The following is a 23,465-nucleotide window of genomic DNA, read 5'->3' as shown; positions in this document are numbered from 1 at the left end:
TTATGGGAGAAACCTATGATACTGAAGAGATCTGAGCTTCAGTCAAACCTATCTACTATTTAGTATATAAACCTTGCTACGTCTTACCGTCCTCAGAGTAGTGATAATACATACCTCACAGGATTATGATGGTAATCAATGTGCAAGGCTTTAATAAAAGGTAAAATCAACAAAATCACCAGGTGCAGAATTCCACAATTAAGGGAACTGTGGAATTCTGCACCTGCAGGCTTTGTTGACTTTACTTCAGGGAATTCTACAATTAGGGTCCCTTGGCCTGTAAAGGTAACTTCACTGACAAGCATTCCATGTCAGATGCAGATTCTGAGACAGAAGTCAGTCTGACAATTTGTGTTATGGGTTGAATTGTGCCCCGCCATCCCCCAAAATACGTTAAAGTCCAATACTCTAGAACCTCAGAATGGGACCTTATTTGGAGATAGAGTCTTTACAGAGAGAATCAAGTTGAAATGAGATCATTAGGGTGTCTCTAATCCAATAGGACTGTTGTCCTTATAAAAAGGGGAAATTTGAACACAGAAACAGACACAACAGGATAGAGGTGAGGCCGGAGGCAGGGCTTACAGGTCGGATGGAGGACTAGCTAAGACACAGGCGGGGTGAAAGCAACTTTCAGTTGGACACGCCCACCAATATGCCATGTCAATTTACCATTGCCATGGCAACACCTGGGAGTTACCATCCATTTCCATGCAATGATCCAAAGACCCAAAAGTTACTACCCCTTCCCTAGAAATTTCTGCATAAGTCACTCCTTAATCTGCATTTTATTAAAAGTGGGTATAAATATGACTGCAAAACGGCCCTGAGCCGCTACTGTCAGCACACTGCCTGTGAGGTAGTGCCACTCTGCAGGAGCAGGCACGGAGCTGTCGCACTGCTGCTTCAACAAAGCTGTTTTCCTCTACCTCTAGCTGGCCCTTGAATTCTTTCCTGGGCAAAGCCAAGAATCCTCATGGACTAAGCCCCACTTTGGGGCTCGTCTGCCCTGCATCAGAGGGATGACAATGAAGAGACGTGGAGAAGATTCCCTTCCACAAGAAACGCAGAGAGGCATGGAACAGGCTCCTCCTCACAGTCCTCAGAAGGAGTAAACCCTTGCTCTTAGACTTCTAGCTTCCAGAACTGACACAATAAATGTCTATGATCCCAGTCACCTAGTCTGTGGTACTCTGTTACAGCAACTCTAGAAAACTAATACAATAATACCGTAATATTGTAATATTTAATTAATTAATATACGGTAATATAATAAAACTAATACCATCAGCTTCCAATTCAAGAGAAAAATGCCCTTCTCCTGTCCCTGTGGTTAGGGATACGGCCACCTGATGCTTCTCGGATTCCCCAGGGCTTGCTCTAGGCCCTTCACCAGGCATGTTCATAAAGCTCCATCTAAACATCTTCTGAGATTCATCAAAGAGCCAGCTCAGTGGGACAAGGCACTGCTGCAGGCTCTACTGGGCCGTGTCCAGCCTATAGCAACTATCACAAGATCACGGCACTCAAACACGCGACAACTTCACCAGCAAAAACCAGCCAACAGTTTACCATCCTTTATTACTGTTAAAATCCATCCCTGCACAGCCAGCTTGTACCCTTCTGCTCCTTCTGTCCCAGGAGCACTCAGGCCAGCTTCTGGTTCTCCACCAGCTTCTCCAAGAGCTGGTTAAACCCAAACCCCACCCCAGAGCCAGTCTCAGCCTCACCTAGGGACCCTAATCAAGAAGACTCACAAAAGCCCTCAGGGAGGTGATTTCCTCACACTAAATGCAGCTTTCATTCTCACCTAAGTAGGACAAAACACACTGGGAAAATGCCAGAAAATTAAATTTCCCCAAAGAAAATAAAAAGCCCTTTCTATATGCATTTTAAATGGAGCCCTACAGGGTCTGTCTTAGAAACCAGAAGCAGTGCAGGAGTGAGGAGCAAACTGCGACCCAGTCAGTCGAGATGGCTGTCGTGTCTCAGTCGAGTCTGTCCAGTGTGCATGGCCAGCAGGCGTCTGCCCTGCAGGGTGCCTGTCCCCAGTCCTCTGGCTGCCTTGACCCCCTACAGGCAACCCTCCTAGGATCCTTCCTAGGGCTCCCGATTCAGTTCAGTGAGTCCGGTGGGGGTTAGGAACTAGCAGTTTTAATAAGCTTCCCTAGAGATATTGATGCGTACCCAGGGCTGAGAACTGCAACCCTGAATTACAGACAGGTTTCAACAGCACATCCCAAGAAAAGGAGGAAGCAGGGTTTTAGTGCCAGCTCTGTCAAGTATCATACCCTTCTGAGCCTCAGTTCTTTCCCTGTCAAAGGGAGACACCCACCTACAACCATTCTGACCGACCTTTCTTTAAAACAAATACTGATAATAAAAGTAAACTTCCCTCGAGTCACTGAGATGTCCCACACAGACATCTGTCCTGTCTTCTTGGGTGTACTAAACCTAACTGCTTTGTGGCTGTGCTTCAGGCTGCCCTTGTCTGATGTCTTACCCACAGGGCAAGCTCCTTGAACCCCATCAGGGAGAGCCTGGGAGTGACAGGTGTTGAGTCCAGTAGAGAGCCCTTCAAGGAGAAAATTAAGCTTCTTAAAGTAGTCTCCATGTAATCTCCCAAACCCGGGAATAATCTACACCCCCCTTGGAAGATCTGCCATGCATGACCTCGGGCTAAACTTGGGAAATAGCCTCACTTCCATGAAACTAGGACCTAGGTGCGCGTGCCAAGTAATTAAATGGACTGTATTGAAGCAATGCAAATGAAAAAAGAGGAGGTTTAATTTAAACACAGGATGAGATGCTTTGGGGCTCTTTTAACCCGGGTGTCTGAAAGCAGCACAGAGAGGGTCCACTGAACTCCCCAATGAGCTCAAATGCTTAGGAGAAGAAGGAGACACCTCCCTCTGTGATGAAGTGGACTCTGGGGATGAGTGATTCACCAAAACAAGTCGCCAGAACATTAAGGTCAATGATAAACACTTCAGACGAGTCCATTTATCGTCTTCAACCCAGCGACAAAAGTTGCCAAGTAGACTGCTTAAGTGCCCCCTTCAGAGATAAAGATGAGAACTGCAACCATTTGTCTCCATCCAGCTGTCCTCTGCAGGTGCCTTACATCACTCAACAAGTGTTTAACAAGGATGTGCTTCCTTCATTCAATACTTGAACCCCCAACTCTCAACACATGACCTAAAAATACTGCACCATGAGACACTGCTTTTCCACTTCAACATTATGCTCTACCTTAGCTCAAGTCTGGAAAAGACTTCTATTCCCTCATCCAAGGCCAACCTCTAACCAGCAAGTTTCCTTCATCAATCGTTCATTAAGAATTTTTTGACGAGTACCTATCATGTGCCAGGCATTCTTGTAGGCACTTGGGGATACAGAGGCAGAGATGATTCCTCTTCTGGAGCTGATATTCTAAATGCAGTGACACAGACAATAAATGAGTCCTGTATGTAATATCAGGGAATAACGATAGGAAAATAAGGAAGAAGCTTGAGAATAGGAGCCGGGGGATGCCAGTGTGACCTCATAAGAGGTGATCCTGGAGCAGATTCCTAATGAAGAGAAAGGTGAGAGAGCGCCCCCAACTTTAAGCCAGGGAGAAACATCCAGCAAGAAGGCTGGAGCTGGAGAAGCCAGGGGGCAGGAGAACCAGGTTGTGACATGGAAGCCAGTGGAAGGGCTCCAGAGAGAAAGCAATGACCTGGACAAATGCTGAGGAGAGCCTGTAGAAGATGACAACTAAAGAGTTCACCACTGGATTGCACCACATGGATACTGCCGCCACCTTCATAAGCGTGGTTCTCGGAGGGGCAAAGTGGCTCATGTGTGTAATCCCAACACTTTAAGAGGCCAAGGCAGGCGGATCACTTGAACCCAGGAGTTTGAAACTGGCCTGGACAACATGGCAAAACAAAAAACAAAAATTGGCTAAAAGCCAGACTGGGGTGAGTTCAAGAAAGAATGAGAGCAGGAAATGGTATCAGCGAGTGTGACAGTTCTTTCAAATATTTTTACCATGAAGGGCGTGGAGAGGAATGGAAGAACAGCAGACTAGGACACAGGGTCAAGAGTGTTCCGTTTCTGCTGTTTTTTCTTTTTTTGTTGCTATTTGTTTTTTTTCTACTTTTTTTGAGATGGAGTCTAGCTTTGTCGCACAATCTCGGCTCACTGTAACCTCCGCCTCCCGGGTTCTAGCGATTCTCCTGTCTCAGCCTCCTGAGTAGATAGGACTACAGGCACACGACACCATGCCCAGCTAATTTTTGTATTTTTAGTAGAGATGGGGTTTCACCATGTTGGTCAGGCTGGTCTCGAACTCCTGATCTCATGATTCGCCCACCTTAGCCTACCAAAGTGCTGGGATTCAGTGTGAGGGACCGTGCCCGGCCTGCTGTTTTTTTTCCTTTAGATGACAGGTGCTATTGCATGCTTCTGATGGGGACCATCCATCAGAGTGGGAAACTGATGATGCCAAAGGGAAAGGAGATGGCTGCATGTATAAAAGCCAAGAGAGAACAGATCTCATTCACACGTGGTTACAGGTGCTGGTAGGTTAGTAAGTTTAGTACACGAAGATGATGAAAGTAGCTTCTAATTGTTTCTTCTCTCAGTGAAATAAGCCAGTTCATCAGCTGAGAAGTGGGTCTAGAAACATAGTGGACCTGAAAGTGTCAAGAGTCCCCTTCAGGTTTGTGGCCATAAATTAACGGCAAGACAATGCCAAGGGATATGTGTTTTCTCCAGCCAGGATCATCAGCCTGGAGCTGAAGGAGAGTGAGCAGAGGGTGGGCTTAACCAAGGATGGGGTTTTCTTTCCCAGGACAGTAAGACAATGAGGGGAAAGGTCAAGGGAGTTGAGGGTATATGCAAGAACCTGAGCTGGGTAAGGAGGACAAGAAAGGGATGACGGACAACGAAAAAGAAAGGGCCACCAGGTCAGAAGCCCTTGTAGGTGAAAGCTAGGTGGAACCAAGTACTAGAGGCAATAAGACAAAAGAGAAAGGGGGAGGGTCAGACTGGTGAGTTTGTCAAGATTTTGCTGCAGGTGCAGTTATCAGTAATGATAAGGTCTACAACCATATTTTTCAAATGATGGGGTGCAAGTTTAGCGGGTGGTGAAATCAATTTAGTGGGTCAGGATCAGCATCTTATTGTTTTAATGAAACAATAAAAAGTATGAAAGTGCATTATATCCAGTAAGAGTAAATACTGTTTCGTGAAACTTCTGTGTGTTTGCATTGGGTCATCACATAAGATATATTTCTCCTATGGCTTAGGGTTAAAAAAAAACTTCAAAGACACTAGAGCAAGGGTTCTTGACCCTGGGACTACTGACGTTTTGGATGGCATAATTCTTTGTTATGTGGGGCTGTCCTGTGCATTGCAGGGTGTTCAGCAGCCTCACTAGAATGTCAACAGCATCTCTTCTTCCTCCAAAGTTGTGCCAAAAAAAGTCTCTAGACATTGCCAAATATCCTCCTTGTCGAAAAAATCACTGAGAATCAGTGGTCTAGAGATAACCATGTGAGCGATGGCTGAAGCAGGGTAGAGGAAAAGATAACTGAAGGAGAGTTGGTAAAGGGACTGAGAAGTTGGGAATTGGGTGGACAACCTATACAGATGTTCAAGTCACCAAAAATGTTGATGGGAGGAGGGACTGTGGGCCAGATGCTAAAATCTCCCAAGAATGAGGCAAGGTGACCCAGAGGACTGTAGATGAGTGGTCCTCTACCGTGGCTGCACATTAGAATCACCTGGAGAACTTACCCACCAATGCCCAGGCCCCATCCCAAACCAACTCCACAGAATCTCCAGGTGATTCCAATGTGCAGCCAGGTCCAGGAACACTGCAGAAGAAACCCATCCTGCAAAGCCCCACTTAAACGTGACCTCCTTCATGACAATTTCCCTTGCAGGTCTCTTTTATTTCCTGCACTCCACTATCACTACCAATTTTGCTTTGCTTAGAGCTGACATAGGAAATCACTAGAAAAACATTCAAGGCTCTAAAACTAAGTGGCTGGCACTCCAGCCTGGGTGACACAACGAGACCCTGTCTCTAAAAATAAACAAAACAAATTAAAACTAAGTGGCTGAAAACAGAATAAACTGTTCAACTGCTAAAAAAATTTTAGAACTAGGAGATCAGTGAGAAGGAAAGCCTTTTAGGGAATACTCTCTGCTTGAGCTTTGAGTCATCCAAATCTGTCAAGGACATCCAGACAAGGGAGGGTCCCAGAGGACAGCCAAACACTTATGTGTCACTGATAAGCATCATTAGAAACATAACCCCTTTGGGAGGCTGAGGAAGGCCTGGGCAACATGATGAAACCCTCTGTCTGCTAAAAATACAAAAATTAGCCAACCATGGTGGTACATGGCTGTAATCCCAGCTACTTGGGTCGCTAAGACAGGACAATCGCTTGAACCCAGGAGGCACAGGCTGCAGTGAGCCGAGATTGCGTCACTGCACTCCGGCCTGGGCAACAAAGTGAGACTCTACCTCAAAAAGAAAAAAAGAAAAAAAACCCAGAAACATAACCACTTTGCTGACACTGCAATAAACATTTGTTGAAATTAATGGCTACTGTACTTAATTTCCTCCAAAAAATGCATGAATGATCAGATTATGACACAATTTATGCCATATTTATCATCTGGTCACCATATTATTCTCAATACCCTTCACATGTAGCCAACTTTTTATTGAAAGAAATCAATAACATCAAATCTTGAATATGCATGTATGACAGGAAAAAACAGGAATCAGAATCTCCTCTTTCCCAAGAGAACTCTCTATAGACTATTTAGAATGATACCCACAAATTCTCACTTTCATTGCTGATGAAACATACAAATATCTATAAAACATCATTAAATCCCCAAATATCTACAACAAATTCAGACAAGAATTAAGTAATATGACTCAAATATTATTTTTTCCCAGCTTGGGGAAATTGGCAGAATTGCATTAAATGTCCCTTGACTGAGATGCTAACTTTCACCCGTATTAGTCCATTCTCACATTGCTATAATGACATACCTGAGACTGGGTAATTTATAAAGGAAACAGGTTTAATTGAGTCACAGTTCAGCATGGCTGGGGAGGTCTAAAGAAACTTACAATAACGGCAGAAAGGGAAGCAAACATGTCCTTCTTCACACGGCAGCAGGAAACAGAAGTGCCAAGCAAAGGGGGAAAAGCCCCTCATAAAACCATCAGGTCTCGTGAGATCTCACTCACTATCATAAGAACAGCATGGGGTAACCACCCTCATGATTCAATTACCTCCCACTGGTATGGGGATTATGGGAACTACAAGATGAGATTTTTACATGCGGACACAGCCAAACCATATCAATTGCCACCTCCTACTCTCATGTCCTCACATTTCAAAACACAATCATGCCTTTCCAACAGTCCCCCTAAGTCTTAGTTCATTCCAGCATGAACAGAAAAGTCCAGGTCCAAAGTCTAATCTGAGACAAGGCAAGTCCCTTCCACCTATTAGCCTGTAAAATCCAAAGCAACTCAGGTACTTCCTAGATACAAAGGGGGTACAGGAATTACCTAAATATGCTCACTCCAAATGGGAGAAATTGGCTAAAATAAAGGGACTACAGGCCCCCTGCAAGTCCAAAATCCAACAGGGCAGATATTTAACCTTGAAGTTCCAAAATGCTCTCCTTTCACTCCATGTCTCACATCTACATTACACTGATGCAAGAGGTGGGTTCCTATGACCTTGGACAGCTCCACCCCTGTGGCTCTGCAAAGTACACCCTCCCTCTCAGCTGCTTCACAGGCTGGTGTTGAGTGTCTGCAGCTTTTCCAGGTATGTGGTGCAAGCTGTTTGTGGATCTAGCATTCTGGGTTCCAGAGAATGGTGGCCCTCTTCTCACAGCTCCACTAGGCAGTGCCCCAATGGGGACTCTGTGTGGGGGTTCCAGCCCCACATTTTAGTTCTGCACTACCCTAGCAGAGGTTCTCCATGAGGGCTCCACCCCTGTAGCAAATGTCTCCCTGGACATCCAGGCATTTTTTTTTTTTTCTTTTGAAACGAAGTCTCACTCTGTCACTCAGACTGGAGTGCAGTGGCACATCCAAGCATTTCTGTACATCCTCTGAAATCTAAACAGAGGTTCCCAAATCTCAATTCTTGTCTTCTGCACACCTGCAGGACCAACATCACATGGAAGCTGCCAAGGCTTGGGGCTTACATCTTATGAAGCAATAGCCTGGGCTGTACTTTGGCCCCTTTTAGCCACTGCTGGAGTGGTTGAGATGCAGGGCACCAATTCCCAATGCTGCACACAGCAGGGGGGCCCTGGACCCAGCCCAGGAAACCATTTTCCCAGGGGCTCCCGTGAAGGTCTCTTGTTACTTATGCAAATTTCTGCAGCTGGCTTGAAATCCTCCCCAGAAAACGGGTTTTTCTTTTTTACCACATCGTCAGGCTGCAAATTTTCTAAACTTTCATGCTCTGTCACCTCCTAAATGTTCTGCTGCTTATAAATTTCTTCCCCCAGATACCCTAAATCACCTCTCTCAAATTCAAAGTTCCACAGATATCTAGGGCAGGGGCAAAAAGCCGCCAGTCTCTTTGCTAAAGCATAGCAAGAGTCACCTTGGTTCCAGTTCCCAAGAAGCTCCTCATCTCCATCTGAAACCACCTCAGCCTGGAATTTACTGTCCATATCACCATCAGCATTTTGGTCAAAATCATTCAACAAGTCTCTGGGAAGTTCCAAACTTTCGCACATCTTCCTGTCTTCCTCTGAGCCCTCCAAACTGTTCCAATGTCACTTCCACATTTTTAGGTATCTTTATAGCAGCACCCCACTCTCTGCGGTACCAATTTACTCTATTAGCCATACCCGAGACTGGGTAATTTATAAAGGAAGCAGGTTTAACTGAGTCACAGTTCAGCATGGCTGGGACCAGGAGGCTGGGGCCGGGGACCTCAGGAAACTTACAGACATGGTGGAAGGGAAAGCAAACTTGTCCTTCTTCACATGATGGCAGGAGACAGAAGTGCCAAGCAAAGGGGGAAAAGGCCATTATGAAACCATCAGGTCTCATGAGATCTCACTCACTATTATGAGAACAGCATGGGTATAGCTACCTCCATGGTTCAATTACCTCCCACCACGTCCCTCCCAAGACACATGGGGATTATGGCAACTACAATTCAAGATGAGATTTTGTATGGGTACACAGTCAAATCATATCCCATCCATAACATGGCTGGCTGGAAAAGAATATAACACCCATGGAAGAGAGGTAGCTAGTTCCTCTAAACCAGTGGTTCTCCATAGAACTCATCAGTTCTATCAAGATTACAAAAATCACATAAATAGTCTGGGTTGAAAATGGTAGAAGCATAACAGCCAGCTAAGCCAGGATCGTATGGAAAGAGACCTGGGTTCAAATACCAGCCCAGCCCTCTCTGGCTGACCCGCAGGATAAGTCTCTTTTGGAAACTTGTTAAAAATGCAAATCAGGCCGGGCGCGGTGGCTCAAGCCTGTAATCCCAGCACTTTGGGAGGCCGAGGCGGGCGGATCACAAGGTCAGGAGATCGAGACCACAGTGAAACCCCGTCTCTACTAAAAATACAAAAAATTAGCCAGGCGCGGTGGCGGGCGCCTGTAGTCCCAGCTACTCAGGAGGCTGAGGCAGGAGAATGGCGGGAACCCGGGAGGCGGAGCTTGCAGTGAGCCGAGATCCCGCCACTGCACTCCAGCCTGGGCAACAGGGTGAGACTCCGTCTCAAAAAAAAAAAAAAAAAAAAAAAAAATGCAAATCAAACCCCACCAAGGACCCATCGAATCTGAAACTCAGGCCCAATAATCTGGGGGTTTAACAAGCCCTGCAGGTGATTCCCATGCATTTTAGTTTGGGAACCACTGATGTAATCTCAAGCATGGTTTTCAAATTGTGCAGCACAGCCCTGGCTTCCAGTGGGTTGAGATTCTGGATCTCCCGTCAGAATTCAGAGTCACACAGTATGTACTTTTTTCAATGTAGAGCAGAGTGTGGTGGCTCACACTTGTAATCCCAGTGCTTTGGGAGGTGTCAAGGTGGGAGGATTGCTTGAGGTTAGGAGTTTGAGACTACTCTAGGCAACATAGTGAGACCTGGTCTCTACAAAAAAATATATAAAATACAAATTAGCCAGGTATGGTGGCAAGTTCCTGTAGCCCCAGCTTCACAGGAGGCTGAGGCAGGAGGATCACTTGAGCCCAGGAGTTTGAGGCTGTAGTGAGGTGTGATTGTACAACTGCACTCCAGCCTGGGCATCAGAGAGACCCTGTCTCTAAAAATATTATTCAGATAAAAAATAAAAATAAAATGTGAAATGCTTTTGAAAGGTTGGCTTTAGCTGCAACTGGCAAAAACTCATCATTTCTATCAAGATTTCAAAAATCACATTAGGAGGCTGGGTTGAAAATGGTAGAGGTGGAACAGCCAGCTAAGCCAGGGATCGTATGGAAAGAGACCTGGATTCAAATCCCAACCCAGCCCTCTCTGGGCCTCAATTAGGAAAACCAAGTTTGAGGAGATGCTGCTGCTATCCAGAAAGGCTTCTCAGGCCAGGCACCGTGGCTCACGCCTGTAATTCCAACACTTTGGGAGGCCAAGGCAGGTGGACTGCCTGAGCCCAGGAGTTCCAGACCAGCGTGGCCAACATGGTAAAACCCCATCTCTACTAAAAATACAAAAATTAGCTGGGAGTGGTGGCACATGCCTGTAATCCCAGCTACTCGGGAGGCTGAGGCATGAGAATCGCTTGAACTCAGAAGGTGGAGATTGCAGTGAGCCAAGATCATGCTACTGCACTCCAGCTAGACCCTGTCTAAAAATAAAAAAAAGAAAGGCTTCTCAATTGGCCAGAAGCTCTCCCTGCAGGGGCCACTATTGGTCTTCCCTCAGAATGGGATCAGAGAAAGTTAAGATAAAGGAGAGTGCTTCTAAGAGCTTTCCTGAGCTCTTACTTTCACCACCTCCTGGGGCAGAGGGAAACAGTTTTTTCGGAAGCTATCCTTCACACTGAAAGTATACTCTACTAGAAGTTGAGAAATCAAAGGATTTTAGAAAATAATTAATTGTGCCGGGCGGGGTGGCTCACACCTGTAATCCCAGTACTTTGGAAGGCCGAGACGGGCGGATCACGAGGTCAGGAGATCGAGACCATCCTGGCTAACACGGTGAAACCCCGTCTCTACTAAAAATACAAAAAATTAGCCGGGCGTGATGGCGGGCGCCTGTAGTCCCAGCTACTCGGGAGGCTGAGGCAGGAGAATGGCGTGAACCCGGGAGGCGGAGCTTGCAGTGAGCCGAGATCCCGCCACTGCACTCCAGCCTGGGTGACAGAGGGAGACTCCGTCTCAAAAAAAAAAAAAAAAAAAAAAAAAAAAAAAAAAAAAAAAAAAAAATTAATTGAAAATTTCCAAAGAGATAAGAGGTTGCAATAGGAGGCATCAGAGAAGGTAAGCGTATTTCCCAGCCTTTTTTTCTAAATGGTTGCTGGCGAGTTTCTTATCCATTAACCAAACATTTTTAAACTTGTTTTCATATAGAAAAGCCTGCATGTTTGAACAAGCCAACCAATTTAAGTGTATATGGAAAAAGTTAATTACCTCTCCCTCCTCACTGCTAATCTTAAACAATGGTAAGTTTTGGGTGTCCTTATACATTTTTCTCCAAGGTCATACACATACAGCTTATTTTCTTAATCAGAAATACGGCCGGTCGCAGTGGCTCATGCAGTAATCACAGCACTTTGGGAGGCCGAGGCAGGTGGATCACCTGAGGTCAGGAGCTCAAGACCAGCCTGGCCAACATGGTGAAACCCGTCTCTACTAAAAATACAAAAATTAGCCAGGTGTGGTGGCGGGTGCCTGTAATCTCAGCTACTCGGGACACCTAGGCAGGAGAATCGCTTGAACCCAGGAGACAGAGGTTGCAGTGAGCCGAGATGGAGCCACTGCACTCCAGTCTGTGCTAACAAGTGAGCCTCCATCTAAAAAAAAAAAAAATTTTTTTTAATAAAATCAGAAATACGGTCATGCAACATATGATACTCTGCAACTAGCTTTTATTTTACATATTATTTTTAATATGTCATGCACAACCCTCACAAAATAATCCATTCTATGTATGTACCTCATTTTATTCATTTTACTAATGAACATTTGTTGCTTCTAGTTTATTTACTGCAAAAAATCCTACAACAAACACCCTTACACACAGATCCTTACAGGCCAATGTTTTTCTTAATGTAAAACAAGGTTGCAAATGTGGGATTGCTGGGTCACTTGGCAGGTGTGCTCCAAACTTTCACAGAAACCATCTGCTTTTCCTAAAGATTGTAACAATTCACACTTGTATCAATGGTCTGAGAATTCCCACCACCCCAACCCCAAACAGCAAGTATTACCAACCTTTTAAAAGATGTATCAATTGTATGGACAGGAAATAATACCTGTTTTTAAATTTGTATTTCTCTGTCCACTAGGGAAGTTGAGAAGAGATGCAATAATTTGCATCCCTTCTTCTGGGAATTGCCTGGTCACATCCTTTTCTCATCGTTCTATAATGTTGTATTTCAGTTACTATTTCATCACATTCTCATCTCCCCACCCTCTACCCCACCCTCACCCTGGCTACTAGATACACAAAGTACAAAAGTGTATCACCTCCTCGCAATACAATGTGTGGGCACTGTGAGGGCAGGGGATATCTTCTCAGCATAAAGTGCATGGTAAACCCTCAAAAACATTCACTGAATGAGTGAATAACAGACGTAGGGAATTATGTTTGTAAAAATTGCAGCTAAAAGAGTAAAAAGAAAATACAAATGTTCAATCCTTATTCTACATTTTCAGAACAGCATCAGTTTGACTGAAATTAAATTGTTGGTTAAGAGGAAAACAAAACCATGGTCTTGGCACTGTCTCTGAAACTCCACTGTGAAATGGGTGGCAAATGAGCCCAGTCCTAATTCATAGCTCTGGGCGACACATAAAGATTCTCAAGACTAAAGCATTTTGTACCCAACCTTGTCCACCAGCTGTCATTCAAATGGCACCTGCCCCTGAGCCACAGATTGTCAGGGTGGTCAGTACAAAAGAGAGGCCTACCTTAAGCACGTTATCACTCCCCCTCCTTCACCCTGACTTCTTTGCCTTTCTCCAGCTTATTGAGGAGGGGATGTGAGCCCTGCAGGGGAAATTTGACAGAGTTCAGATTCCCTAACTCTTTGAACTTTAGGGAAAACATCTGGTCATACCCTCCATTTATCCCTATTATTTGTAATAGTTATGTGTGGCTTATTATTTTAACTAGTCTCCCTATTAGATAAAAGTAATACGATTAAAAAGTTCTGGGGAAACTACTGTAATTAAAAAGGCACCAGTGGGTATGTTAAGCTATAATTCCAGGCCTGCTTATTATGTTTTCCTTCTTGTCTTTAAAAGTTTTGTACCTAATAAAAATAACTGAATTATTTAACTCTTTTTGAGTACTTCTTCTACTGGCCAACCACCACTCAGAATCACCAAGAAAACATTATGACTCAAAAGTTCTGGAGCAATAATGTCACAGATCACAAGTTGTAGACACTGTCTCAAGAGGCTGGACATGCCACACACATATCACAACACCACCTCACAGACTGGTAAACAGACAGGCAACTTCCCAAAACACATACTCGTTTTCTAACCTTTTTAAGTTACAAAATCTTAAAAGGAAAAAAAAATGCAAGAACTTTGGTCAAGTTATGAAGTTATGACAATAAGAATCAGGTTGGCTGGGCGCGGTGTCTCATGCCTATAATCCCAGCACTCTGAGAGGCTGAGGCAGGTGGATCACCTGAGGTCAGGAGTTTGAGACCAGCCTGGCCAACGTGGTGAAACCGTGTCTCTACTAAAAATACAAAAATTAGCTGGGCTTGGTGGTGCGTGCCTGTAATCCCAGCTACTTGGAAGGCTGAGGTGACAGAGCAAGATTCTCTCAAAAAAAAAAAAGGAATCAGGCAAGCGGCAACAAAACACAATTTATAACAATTCGTTGAGAGAGGCATAAAAAAATAGATAAATATTAAGGTAGTAAACTTGGGAATAAAGATTGGAGGGTTCACAATAAAGCTTCTCTTTTTTATTATGTAAGGTTTAACATGTATAAAATATATGTGGCATATATGTAGTTATAAAGCATAATGCTAAAATGCATAAATACATTTAGATGCATAGATTTTTTTTCTGAGAATAGTTGGTAAAAATGTATATTGTTCACCACCTGTAATCGTCCTTTACTACTCTAGAGAACCAATGATGTTCGAGGAGTGAAGGGTGAAGGAGGGGAAATCAAATTACTTTTGAGACAGAAAAGAAAGATACTGACTAGAAAATGACATACCCACCTCTTCCTAAACCCTAACTTCACTTAAAAATACTCTAGGGAACAGTGTTTGGAAAAACCTGAATGAGTCAGCAGTAGGTGAGTTCAAAACACATATATAGCCTATGCCTGTACAGAATATCCCTGGTAACTCATTCAACAGGGTCACGCTGTTAAAAAGTTCGCTTTCTCTTTCGAGGTAGAAGCCCCACATCAATGCCAAAAAGAGAGACCCTCTAATACTCTTTGGAAACTCCCTGATAACTTGAATGGGTACAAAGGCAGAAAGAAACCAGTGGCTTCACCAATCTGAAGAGACCTGTTTCTATGATTAAGGTACTCCCTCTAAGACTGGAAACTTAAAACGGATGGAGGCTTTCTGCAACTGACTTCTCTTCTAAATTAGCTATGCTAATTTTGGAAAAATGTATCTTGGGTTCTGGGTGTTTTCCACTATTCTAGTGCTCAATGGAAAAAAAAAAAATCATTCGTGTAGGCATCCCTCTTCTCTGAAGGCCACTTGTCACACCCACCACCATCCTCTGATTTTGCATAGAGGTCCCAAATAAGCAATCAAGGTAGATAAAATCTTGGCTGACATTCATATCGGAGACATTTTTGCAGGCGCTTCATGAAATGAATCAGGGAAAGAGCTGCCTAACACCTAACATCTCCAGGCACATCTCCCACAGGAGAGCCTCTCCCCTCCCTCTGCACACTTAACCCCCAACCCCAGAGGTTTCTGTGGTCCCTTCTAGCCTCCTCAATGATGAAGACCCCAAGTGCGGACACGGCCTTAATACTATGACATCATTTCGGTAACACGCCAAGGAGAACACGTTCCTGCAGTTGGCTGCGTGTAGGTCAGCAAACACGCCCGTGCCCTGCCCCTTCACAAAGCAGAGGTCACAGTCTATTTCAAAAGTAAAGATTCCCCACTCCCGCTTCCCCCTCCCTCCGGAGAGGTCGCTGCCTCCACGCTCTGGAGAAGGGACGTCAGCATGCAACCTGACAATGCCACAACTCAACACACGCAGGTACTATTAGAAGGAATAGTAAGTGGTACTTACAGTACCAGGGCAATTTACGTGTATTTTGGGGTCCACTTCTCCAGGACATCATCCCTACCCAACAACACCAACACTTCAGTTCATTCCTCTCTCATCTTCTGGAAAGACAGAAGTTTTCACTATGAGACACAGGAATTCTGGCCTAAGTTGTCCCAGTCCTTCACGGACAGCAAGAATCCAAGTTTCCCCACGCGTCACCTGAAGCCCCAACTTCTGGAAACGCCCTCCTTTCCTCGCCTCCACGAGCTGCGAGAGCAGAACATGCAGCCGCGGGCGCTACTGCTGTCGCCGCCAAAGTCAAGGAGGCGACTGGAAGCTCAGGCTGGTCGGCGGCCTCGGGGCGACCACAGGCAAGGCCCTGATCCCGATCCACGAACCAAGGCGCCTCATCTCCCCCAGGGAGTGAGCTCCCGCGCCCCTCGGAGTACCCAGGCGAGCCCGGGCGCCGGGAGAACGCTCTGCACTCAGCGCCCAGCCCCGGGACGCCGCCAAGCGCACGGCTCCGGCTGAGCGCCCGGGCAGCGGTAGGTGCGGGAAAGAGGGGCGTGTTCCCTGAGACTCCGAGCCCCAAGGCCGGGTCCAGGCGGGACAGGGGAAGGCGGCAAGCCGAGCACGCTGTCCGTGACGACGGCTCTCGGCCCCAAGCCCCGCCGGCTGGCGTGGCGACGCGCTGTAGCCCGCGCGCCCTTGCAGGGACAGCAGCCGTGAGCGCCTTGCGCGGCCGCCTCCGCGCCTGCCTCGGCGCGCAAACTTTCCCAGCGATAACCGCTCAGGCCTCTCCGACGGGGGCGCGGCCCTCTCCCCGGGGCCCAGAAACGGCTTGCCCCCTCCCCTCCGCAGCTAAAACCCACTGAAAATATGGCGCCCTCGAAAGTCGTTCCTTGGTCCCATCAGAGATCCCGAAATACTCGTTTCCAGGTCCCTCCAGCTTCCAATGGGTGCAAAATTTCAGCTCGTGGGACCGAGGAAGGAGAGGGAGCAGCTGAGTCTGTGTGAGGCCAGCAGCACTGGATGCAAAGCCTGTCCCTGCTTTCGGCCCGGCACTGCCCCCGTCGCTCAGCGGCCAGCAGTTCGCCCGTGGCGAGACTGCCAAGTAAGACAGTCGTGGGATCGGCAGGTCTGAGTGTCCGGCACTGGAGAAGGAACTCCGCACTGGAGGGCTGTCTTAGCCCAGAGCCTCGGCGGGAGACTTGTTTGCGAAGTGGCGCTGGAGTCCCGGCGGCCAGTGCTGGAATGAAGCCGCTCCGCCCGCGCCAACTCTCCTGGCGCGGGGGCCCGGCCGGGGTCGAGGGGACACTCTATGCAGGCGGGGCCGTTTTTCAAAGCCCAGTTACCGGAAACCCAGCGAGAGCCCCGGAGGGGACCGGCTGCCCACGGCCAGGAATCCGCTCTCTGGCGCCGGCTGCGAAGCTGTTTGCAAACCGCTGCGCCCGGGTCCAGTGCAGTTAAACATACATGTGCAATAGACAGGTGCATTAATATCATTTTATTTTTATTTTCCTGCAAGAAGCCCTCCTAGACCATCAAATCTGGGAGCTTTACGGGTTTTTCCTGCATTGGCATCACTCACGAGAAGCAAAAGGGAGGAAAAAAAAAACACCCACATTTTCCTTCTGGAGAGGGGAGGGAAAAGATACGAGAAATTCATGCAACGTGCATGCAGCTGGAGGAAGAGGAAAACCCGAGTGAGCCGTGCGCCTTACCGGGGGATGCATTTACTGTCTCATTGCAGAGCGCCTGCCCGGGAGTGCAGCCCGCGTCCCCCCGCGCGCAGGGCGACCACTCCGCTCCCGCAGCCGCCTCAGCCACTGCCGCCGCCGCTGGCTCCGGGCGCGGAACAAGAGCCGAGGGCGAGCGCGAGCGCACTGCCCGCGAGCGCTGGGAGGGCAGGAAGCGCGTCATCATTCGGGGACGGCGCGGCTCCGGTCCGGCCGCTGCGCCGCGCTGCATCGGGGGTGGGCCGCCACCCAGGCTCTGGCGCCCCTGCTGGGTCTCTCCTCGCGTGGGGTGATGCTGAAAGGGTCCGTGAGGGAAGGCGATGCACAGGCCGAGCTGTCACGTGGAAGGGAGGCTCGGGGTGACCCCGGCTTCCCAGAACTGGGGCTCTGCTGTGTAAAGGGGATGACTGGAGGACCCAGCGTCTTGTGGGCTGGGGCCCCTAGGTCTGCAGAGTGCCCTCTCGGGACCAGTGGCCAGGTCCTGGGGGAAGCGAGGTGTGGCTGACTGGAGGGCCGTGGCGGGCGGTGGGGTCTTGCTGCGAAGCGGAGGGCCGTGACCCCAGGCGAGCCTGCTCCTTTCAGTACAAGGATCCTGAAACCTTGCTAGTCAGGGGTCACTTAGGAATTTAGAGAACGACTATAGGGATGAGTGGCGGAAGGGGTGTGCTCTATTGACAAGGAGAAAATAATTCACTCCTGTTTGCCATGCCCTGAATAAAGTCAGTTATATACCTCTTACATTTACAGTCATTATTAGTAACTACTGTAAATACCGTGGAACAATGTGAAGGTTATTCAAGGGGGTGAGGAGACAAAACACTATGTACCATATGGTCCCATTTTTTAAAACTGTGATTTCTAGAGAAAGGCAGAAAAGACTGGATAAAGAAACACCAATAAATCTCTCAGTAATTGGTGGAATTGTGAGTAATTTTACTTTTTTATTTATCTGTAAGGGACACATTAGTAATTCAAAAAAAAAGAAAGAAAACAAGAAAAGAATTAGCCATGACCCCTTTACTCCTAGCACTTTGGGAGGCCAAATCAGGAAGATATCAAGCCCAAGGAGTTTAAGATTGGCCTGGGCAATACAGCGAGACCCTATCTCCAAAAAAAATTTAAATTAGCCGGCTGTGGGGGTGCATGCCTGTAGTCCCAGCTACTGGGGAGAATGGTGGGAGGATCACTTGAGCCCAGGAGCTTGGGGGCTGCAGTGAGCGGTGACTGTACCACAGCACTCTGGCCTGGATGACAGAGTGGGACCCTGTCTCAAAAACGAAAGACGACATTATTTCCATCCCAATACAGAATGACCAGGAAATAGGTAGCAAATCTCTTCAGTTACTCAAATGAAACTGCTGGCAACTTTTTAGTGTTTCTCAGAGAAAGAAACTGCTGTCACCATAAACCAGAGAGTGAATTGATTTTGTAAATTGAAATGATTTTGAATAAGTCCATTGGGACATTGGATAAGGCTGGACACTCTGTGAGAACAATACCCTGTCCTTATCCAGGCCGATGAACCGGGTTGTATCATAACAGCACAGATAACCTTAGGGTACAACTTTGTAACTTATTGCAGAAAATAAACTGGAAAGCTAACAAAGTGCATTATCAATGCATAGTGAGAGAACCGATTACTTGGCAACTTGAGAAAGTCCTAAAAATTGCAGGGCACAATTTTTAATTGCACAGGTAAAGTATTTTTGTTCACCACACCTTTTTAAACATTTACCAGTCTGACAGAATAACTAGTGGTGACAGCAAGCCACCTCAGGGGATGATTAAAAAGTACATGTTTATTCATTTCTGTACAAGCCTGGTAATAAGCTCACTAAATTAATGCCACCTAAATTGTTCCCTGGTTTACTAACAAAGAATAACCATATTTTTATGGTCCAACTGCCAGGTTTACCTAAGAGGCTCATCTAGGAGAGGAAAAAATGGTTGCAACTAAAGTGATTTTCCCCTCCCACTTAGTCCTCCGTTCATAGGGCCCAATAACTTCCTATTAAGCATCTCAAAATCTTTCTGACACCTGGATTTCAAGATTTTCCATTACTTAATGCATCCTCCTGAAAGTATTCCCACACTTTTCCACTACCGATCAGCAGGATGCCATTCAGTATTAGAAGCTGTATTCCATGAGAGCAAGAACCTTATCTGTATCTCTGTGCCTGAAGGAGCCCGGCACATAATATTTAATAGGTACTCAATAAAAATCTGCTTTATGAAAATAGCCTATTTGTTCAGTACCTAGTTTACTAGTTGCTGAGATATTTGAAAAGTTATCTCTCCTATTAGAGTGTCAGCATAATTCTAGGATGCTGAGATCCTGTAGATTTATAGCCTTGGTTTGGTTCAGTTACTTTTCAAAGTTCCAGCTAAATCCTAAGGCATTCAGAAGGTGAGGTGCAGGTGTCTGAATATTTGTGCATTAATAATCCAAATAGCACTATTTTGTGGCTTTCCAAGGTCAATTAAATTCTTTTCCCCAGTGAGAAAGAACATCAACCTTACAACTCAGCTTTAGTTCTGGCTTCAAACCAGTTAGATTTGGACACTTCTTAATTTTACAGCTCCTTGTTTTTCTAACCACTCTTAGGGCTCCAAAATCATTTACTGTTTTTTTTTAGAGAAATCAACTAACCATTCTATGTCCTAGCATTATATTTTTCAAAAATTTCCCCAGTAGAAGTAAAAGCAATTTTACCAGTAACCTTTACTAACTTTTCTGAAATTGAGATGCCTCCCTAGACCTAAAAAGAGTTATTTCTAAATTTAGAGTTAGCTACTAGTAGTCTCTGTCTTTATTCACAGTGATCATAGTTCATTGTAGATCAGCAAAAAAAACAAAAACAAAAACAAAATCTAACTTTTTTTAACAAGATTACATTTTGGGGCTTTGTCTCTACCCAGCAGAGGAAAACAGGATGGGAGATAAAACAGTCCATCTAAGCAATTTCTCAAGCCTTGATAGCCTCTTACTTCTGCCAAGCAGATCTTCAGTAACAAAATAAATACACTTTGTGTGAATCAAGAGTGGAACATTTGGGGAGGTAAGTCAAAGAGATAGCTTCCAAGTCACTTGTAATAAATATATCTGGAACAAAAAAAAACATTTTCTTCACAAGTTAGATTTGTGATTACCAAATTAGACCTTGCTTGGTGCCAAAGAGCTGGATGCTGAGAGACTGCCCCTCTCCTCCCATTGCACTGAGCCTTAACCTCCTGAATTCCTGTCCAGCACTTGTAAGTATATGGGGTCAACTGTGTCCATGTGGAAAAAATAAAAGAAATTCCATCAAATATTTGTTCTACTTTATTTATAAGAGTTTATTTTGTGCCATATTAAAATATTTTAAAGGGCCTCCTTGATACAATACACCAACAGTTCATGATTTCCTATCCTTTCAAAAATGTTTGTATCCTTTCCCGAGAGCAAGGAAGGTAGGAACCACATTTTCTAATAATTGTCCATCATTCAGAACCAGAGATGAAAAGAAGATACTTAGGCTTCTATTGTAATTTGATATCTTTAGGGTTGTAGAAATCTTTTCTGATTATAAGTTTTAGGAGAGTATATTAACCAAAAATTATAGGAGGAAATATTATCTGAGTTGTCGTACAGCATATAGTTCGTAAGCTATTTTTAATTTATTTGAAAAGCAACTATTTGACATTTTGCAAAAATTAATATATTTTAGCTTTTATTTATCTCGAAGCATAGGACCTCATTTCATCCCTAACTATTCAGAATAACATGACAGATACAGATTTAAACGTCCTATTTTAAAAAGGAAATTGGGCTGGGCATGGTGGCTCATGCTTGCAATCCTAGCACGTTGAGAGGCCAAGATGGAAGGATCGCATGAGGCCAGAAATTCAAGACCAGCCTAGTCAGCATAACAAGACCTTACCTCTTTTTTTTTTTTTTTAATTTTTTTAATTTTTTTTACTTTTAAGAAAAAAAGAGGCTGGGCACAGTGGCTCACACCTGCAGTCCCAGCACTTTGGGAGGCCAAGGCAGGCGAATCACCTGAGGTCAAGAGTTCAAGACCAGCCTGACCAACATAGTGAAACCCCATCTCTATTTTCGAAAAATGCAAAAATTAGCTGGGTGCGGTGGCACACCCCTGTAATCCCAGCTACTTGGGAGGCTGAGGCAGGAGAATCACTTAAACCAAGGAGGTGGAAGTTGCTGTGAGCAAGATCATGCTACTACACTCCAGCCTGGGCGACACAACGAGACTCCATCTCAAAAAAAAAAAAAAGAGAGAAAGAAAAGAGGAAATTGCTCCCATAGATTTAGCAAATGGTTATCATTGTACTCAATGCAGAACATGCTTGAGATTAATTTTTCTTTTGCAGCATATAAAACACACTACAAGGTTCTTTAAATGTCTCTGAAACAATATACTGTCTAGAAGAATATAATACCAATAATTATTTTCCTAAGTTGAATTGATCCTTAATCCAAATCAAATGATTAATATAGAGTATGGGAGGTAGGATGTTTCTTCTTTTGCCTGCTTGCTTGCTGATTTAAGATGTGTTTGTAGTTATACTGTGATTAAAAATCTTTTAAAAATATTTCATTGTATATCATCAAAATTGCTTTATTAAATATGTGTCATTTAAGTCTCTGGTCACTTGCAATTTTTTTTAAGGTTAGGTATAAATATGTTTTCACGAAATTGTTCCATAATGTCAAGATACAGTAGAAAGACTTTTAAACTAAAAAAGTGTTTTAAAAATCTGTTATCACAGACTGGTGCGCCCCCCGCCTTTCACTAAACTATATTAACTAAGATTGGTCTTTGGGACTCTGGAGATTTTTAATTTATTTATAGATGCGACAGAACTCTTATAAAAAAAAAACATTTTGTTTAGGGATTGGACCAATTTTAATTTTAAAATAATGTATGTATTGTCATCTAGGAAATATTATTCTAGATCTTCCTCAAATGGAATGGATTTGTTCTAAACAAAATAAGATGATTAGATCATGTCTAAATCATTGTTTTTCATTATTTAATTAAAAGTGATCCACTGAAATATAGAAAATTTAAGCAGAAATTACTTAGATATGTTTAATGTGACTTCAGGGAGGTAAGCGGGGACTATGGGCTTACATCGAAGACAAAATAAGTATGTCCAGCACAATTCTTACTTGCCTATTTCTTTAAATCAATTTAACAAATATTTACTGAGTTGATGCCAGGACTTACTATGAGCAAGCCACTCTCCCTCCCAGCTGTGGCACACATCTACTGAATAAAAGAGTCTCTGCCTTCCCTTTTAAGATTAGAGAGGCCACACCAGATATTCAAATTGATTCTGTTGATAAAAGGTCTTTAGAAGTCTGGCATCATATCACTTCCCCAGAGTTACAAGCTCCAGGAGTTTAGAAAACATCAAAAGGAAACATTTTTTGGTAAGACCAGTCCTAGGCACAGAGCCACAGATATGGTCCTTGTCCTGTCTTCTGTTGCCCAGAGCAGTCTAGAATAGCCTGGAACTTTTAAGATTAACTACGTAGCAGGAGCTCTGATGAAATGGTTCATATGTTATTTGTCTCACCATTTTGAATGTACTTTTATTTCCTGCCAGATCCATCTCCTAGAGTTCAGGAAGTTTTGATTTTTTGCAAATTTGCCTCAAAAGGTGATTCCATTGAGATTTGCAGACTTTTGATGTTTCACATGTATTTATTTTTACAAACTTGGAATTTTCAGCATTAGTCAGAATCACCTTTACAAAGACTGTAAAGTTGGCATGCTACAGAGCCATGTAAAAGGTAAGTTGGAGGGCAGCTGAGGAGAGAAGGAAAAAGAAGAAAATATCCATTCAGGTGATTTGCAATGCATGAGTTCTTAACATTATTTGAATGTTTCCCCAATGCAGTCTAAAATAAGATGAAAACAAAACAACAACAATAAAAAAAAAAAACCTCCAGCACCAACTCAATTAGCTTAATTTTTTTCTACCCCAAACTAAAATATATTCAATATAATCCATAACTTCACAAAAAAATTAAAAATATAATTAAAAATTAGAAATAATTAGAAAACTTTTTTTTTTAACTTTTATTTTTTGAGACAGAGTCTCACTCTGTTGCCCCGGCTGGAGTGCAGTGGCACGATCTCTGCTCACTGCAACCTCCGCCTCCCGGGTTCAAGCCATTCTCATGCCTCAGTCTCCCAAGTAGCTGGGATTACAGGCACACGCCACCAAGCCCAGCTAATTTTTTG

At 44.6% G+C, this 23,465-nt stretch overlaps 2 protein-coding genes across 12 annotated transcripts in view; one reads left to right on the top strand and one right to left on the bottom strand.

The window, feature by feature from the left end:
* TLN2 (talin 2) overlaps positions 1–17,332 on the bottom strand; it is a 455,280-nt gene extending 437,948 nt beyond the window's left edge. For 8 of the 11 annotated variants that reach the window (XM_077939523.1, XM_077939530.1, XM_015142408.3 and 5 more), the window contains exon 1: positions 17,197–17,332. The gene's annotated coding sequence lies outside the window, so the exon portion shown is untranslated. Of the gene's footprint in view, positions 1–15,493; positions 15,592–17,196 lie in introns of all 11 variants that reach the window. The other 3 variants (XM_077939528.1, XM_015142407.3, XM_077939524.1) reach the window with 2 other exon arrangements.
* LOC144329913 (uncharacterized) lies at positions 15,308–18,202 on the top strand. Its single transcript, XM_077939531.1, has one exon. The coding sequence runs from the start codon at positions 15,425–15,427 to the stop codon at positions 16,001–16,003; it is 579 nt and encodes a 192-aa protein (XP_077795657.1). The 5' UTR covers positions 15,308–15,424; the 3' UTR covers positions 16,004–18,202.
* Positions 18,203–23,465: the final 5,263 nt, after the last annotated feature.

The sequence above is a fragment of the Macaca mulatta genome, chromosome 7 (genome assembly GCF_049350105.2).
Source record: "Macaca mulatta isolate MMU2019108-1 chromosome 7, T2T-MMU8v2.0, whole genome shotgun sequence".
Classification (NCBI taxonomy): Eukaryota; Metazoa; Chordata; class Mammalia; order Primates; family Cercopithecidae; genus Macaca; species Macaca mulatta.
Note: the sequence above shows the minus strand (reverse complement) of the source record. Positions and strands in the feature narration are given on the sequence as shown.

Coding starts and splice junctions, on each gene's coding strand:
- LOC144329913 (XM_077939531.1), top strand. CDS start 15,425: ATGCAACCTGACAATGCCACAACTCAACACACGCAGGTACTATTAGAA.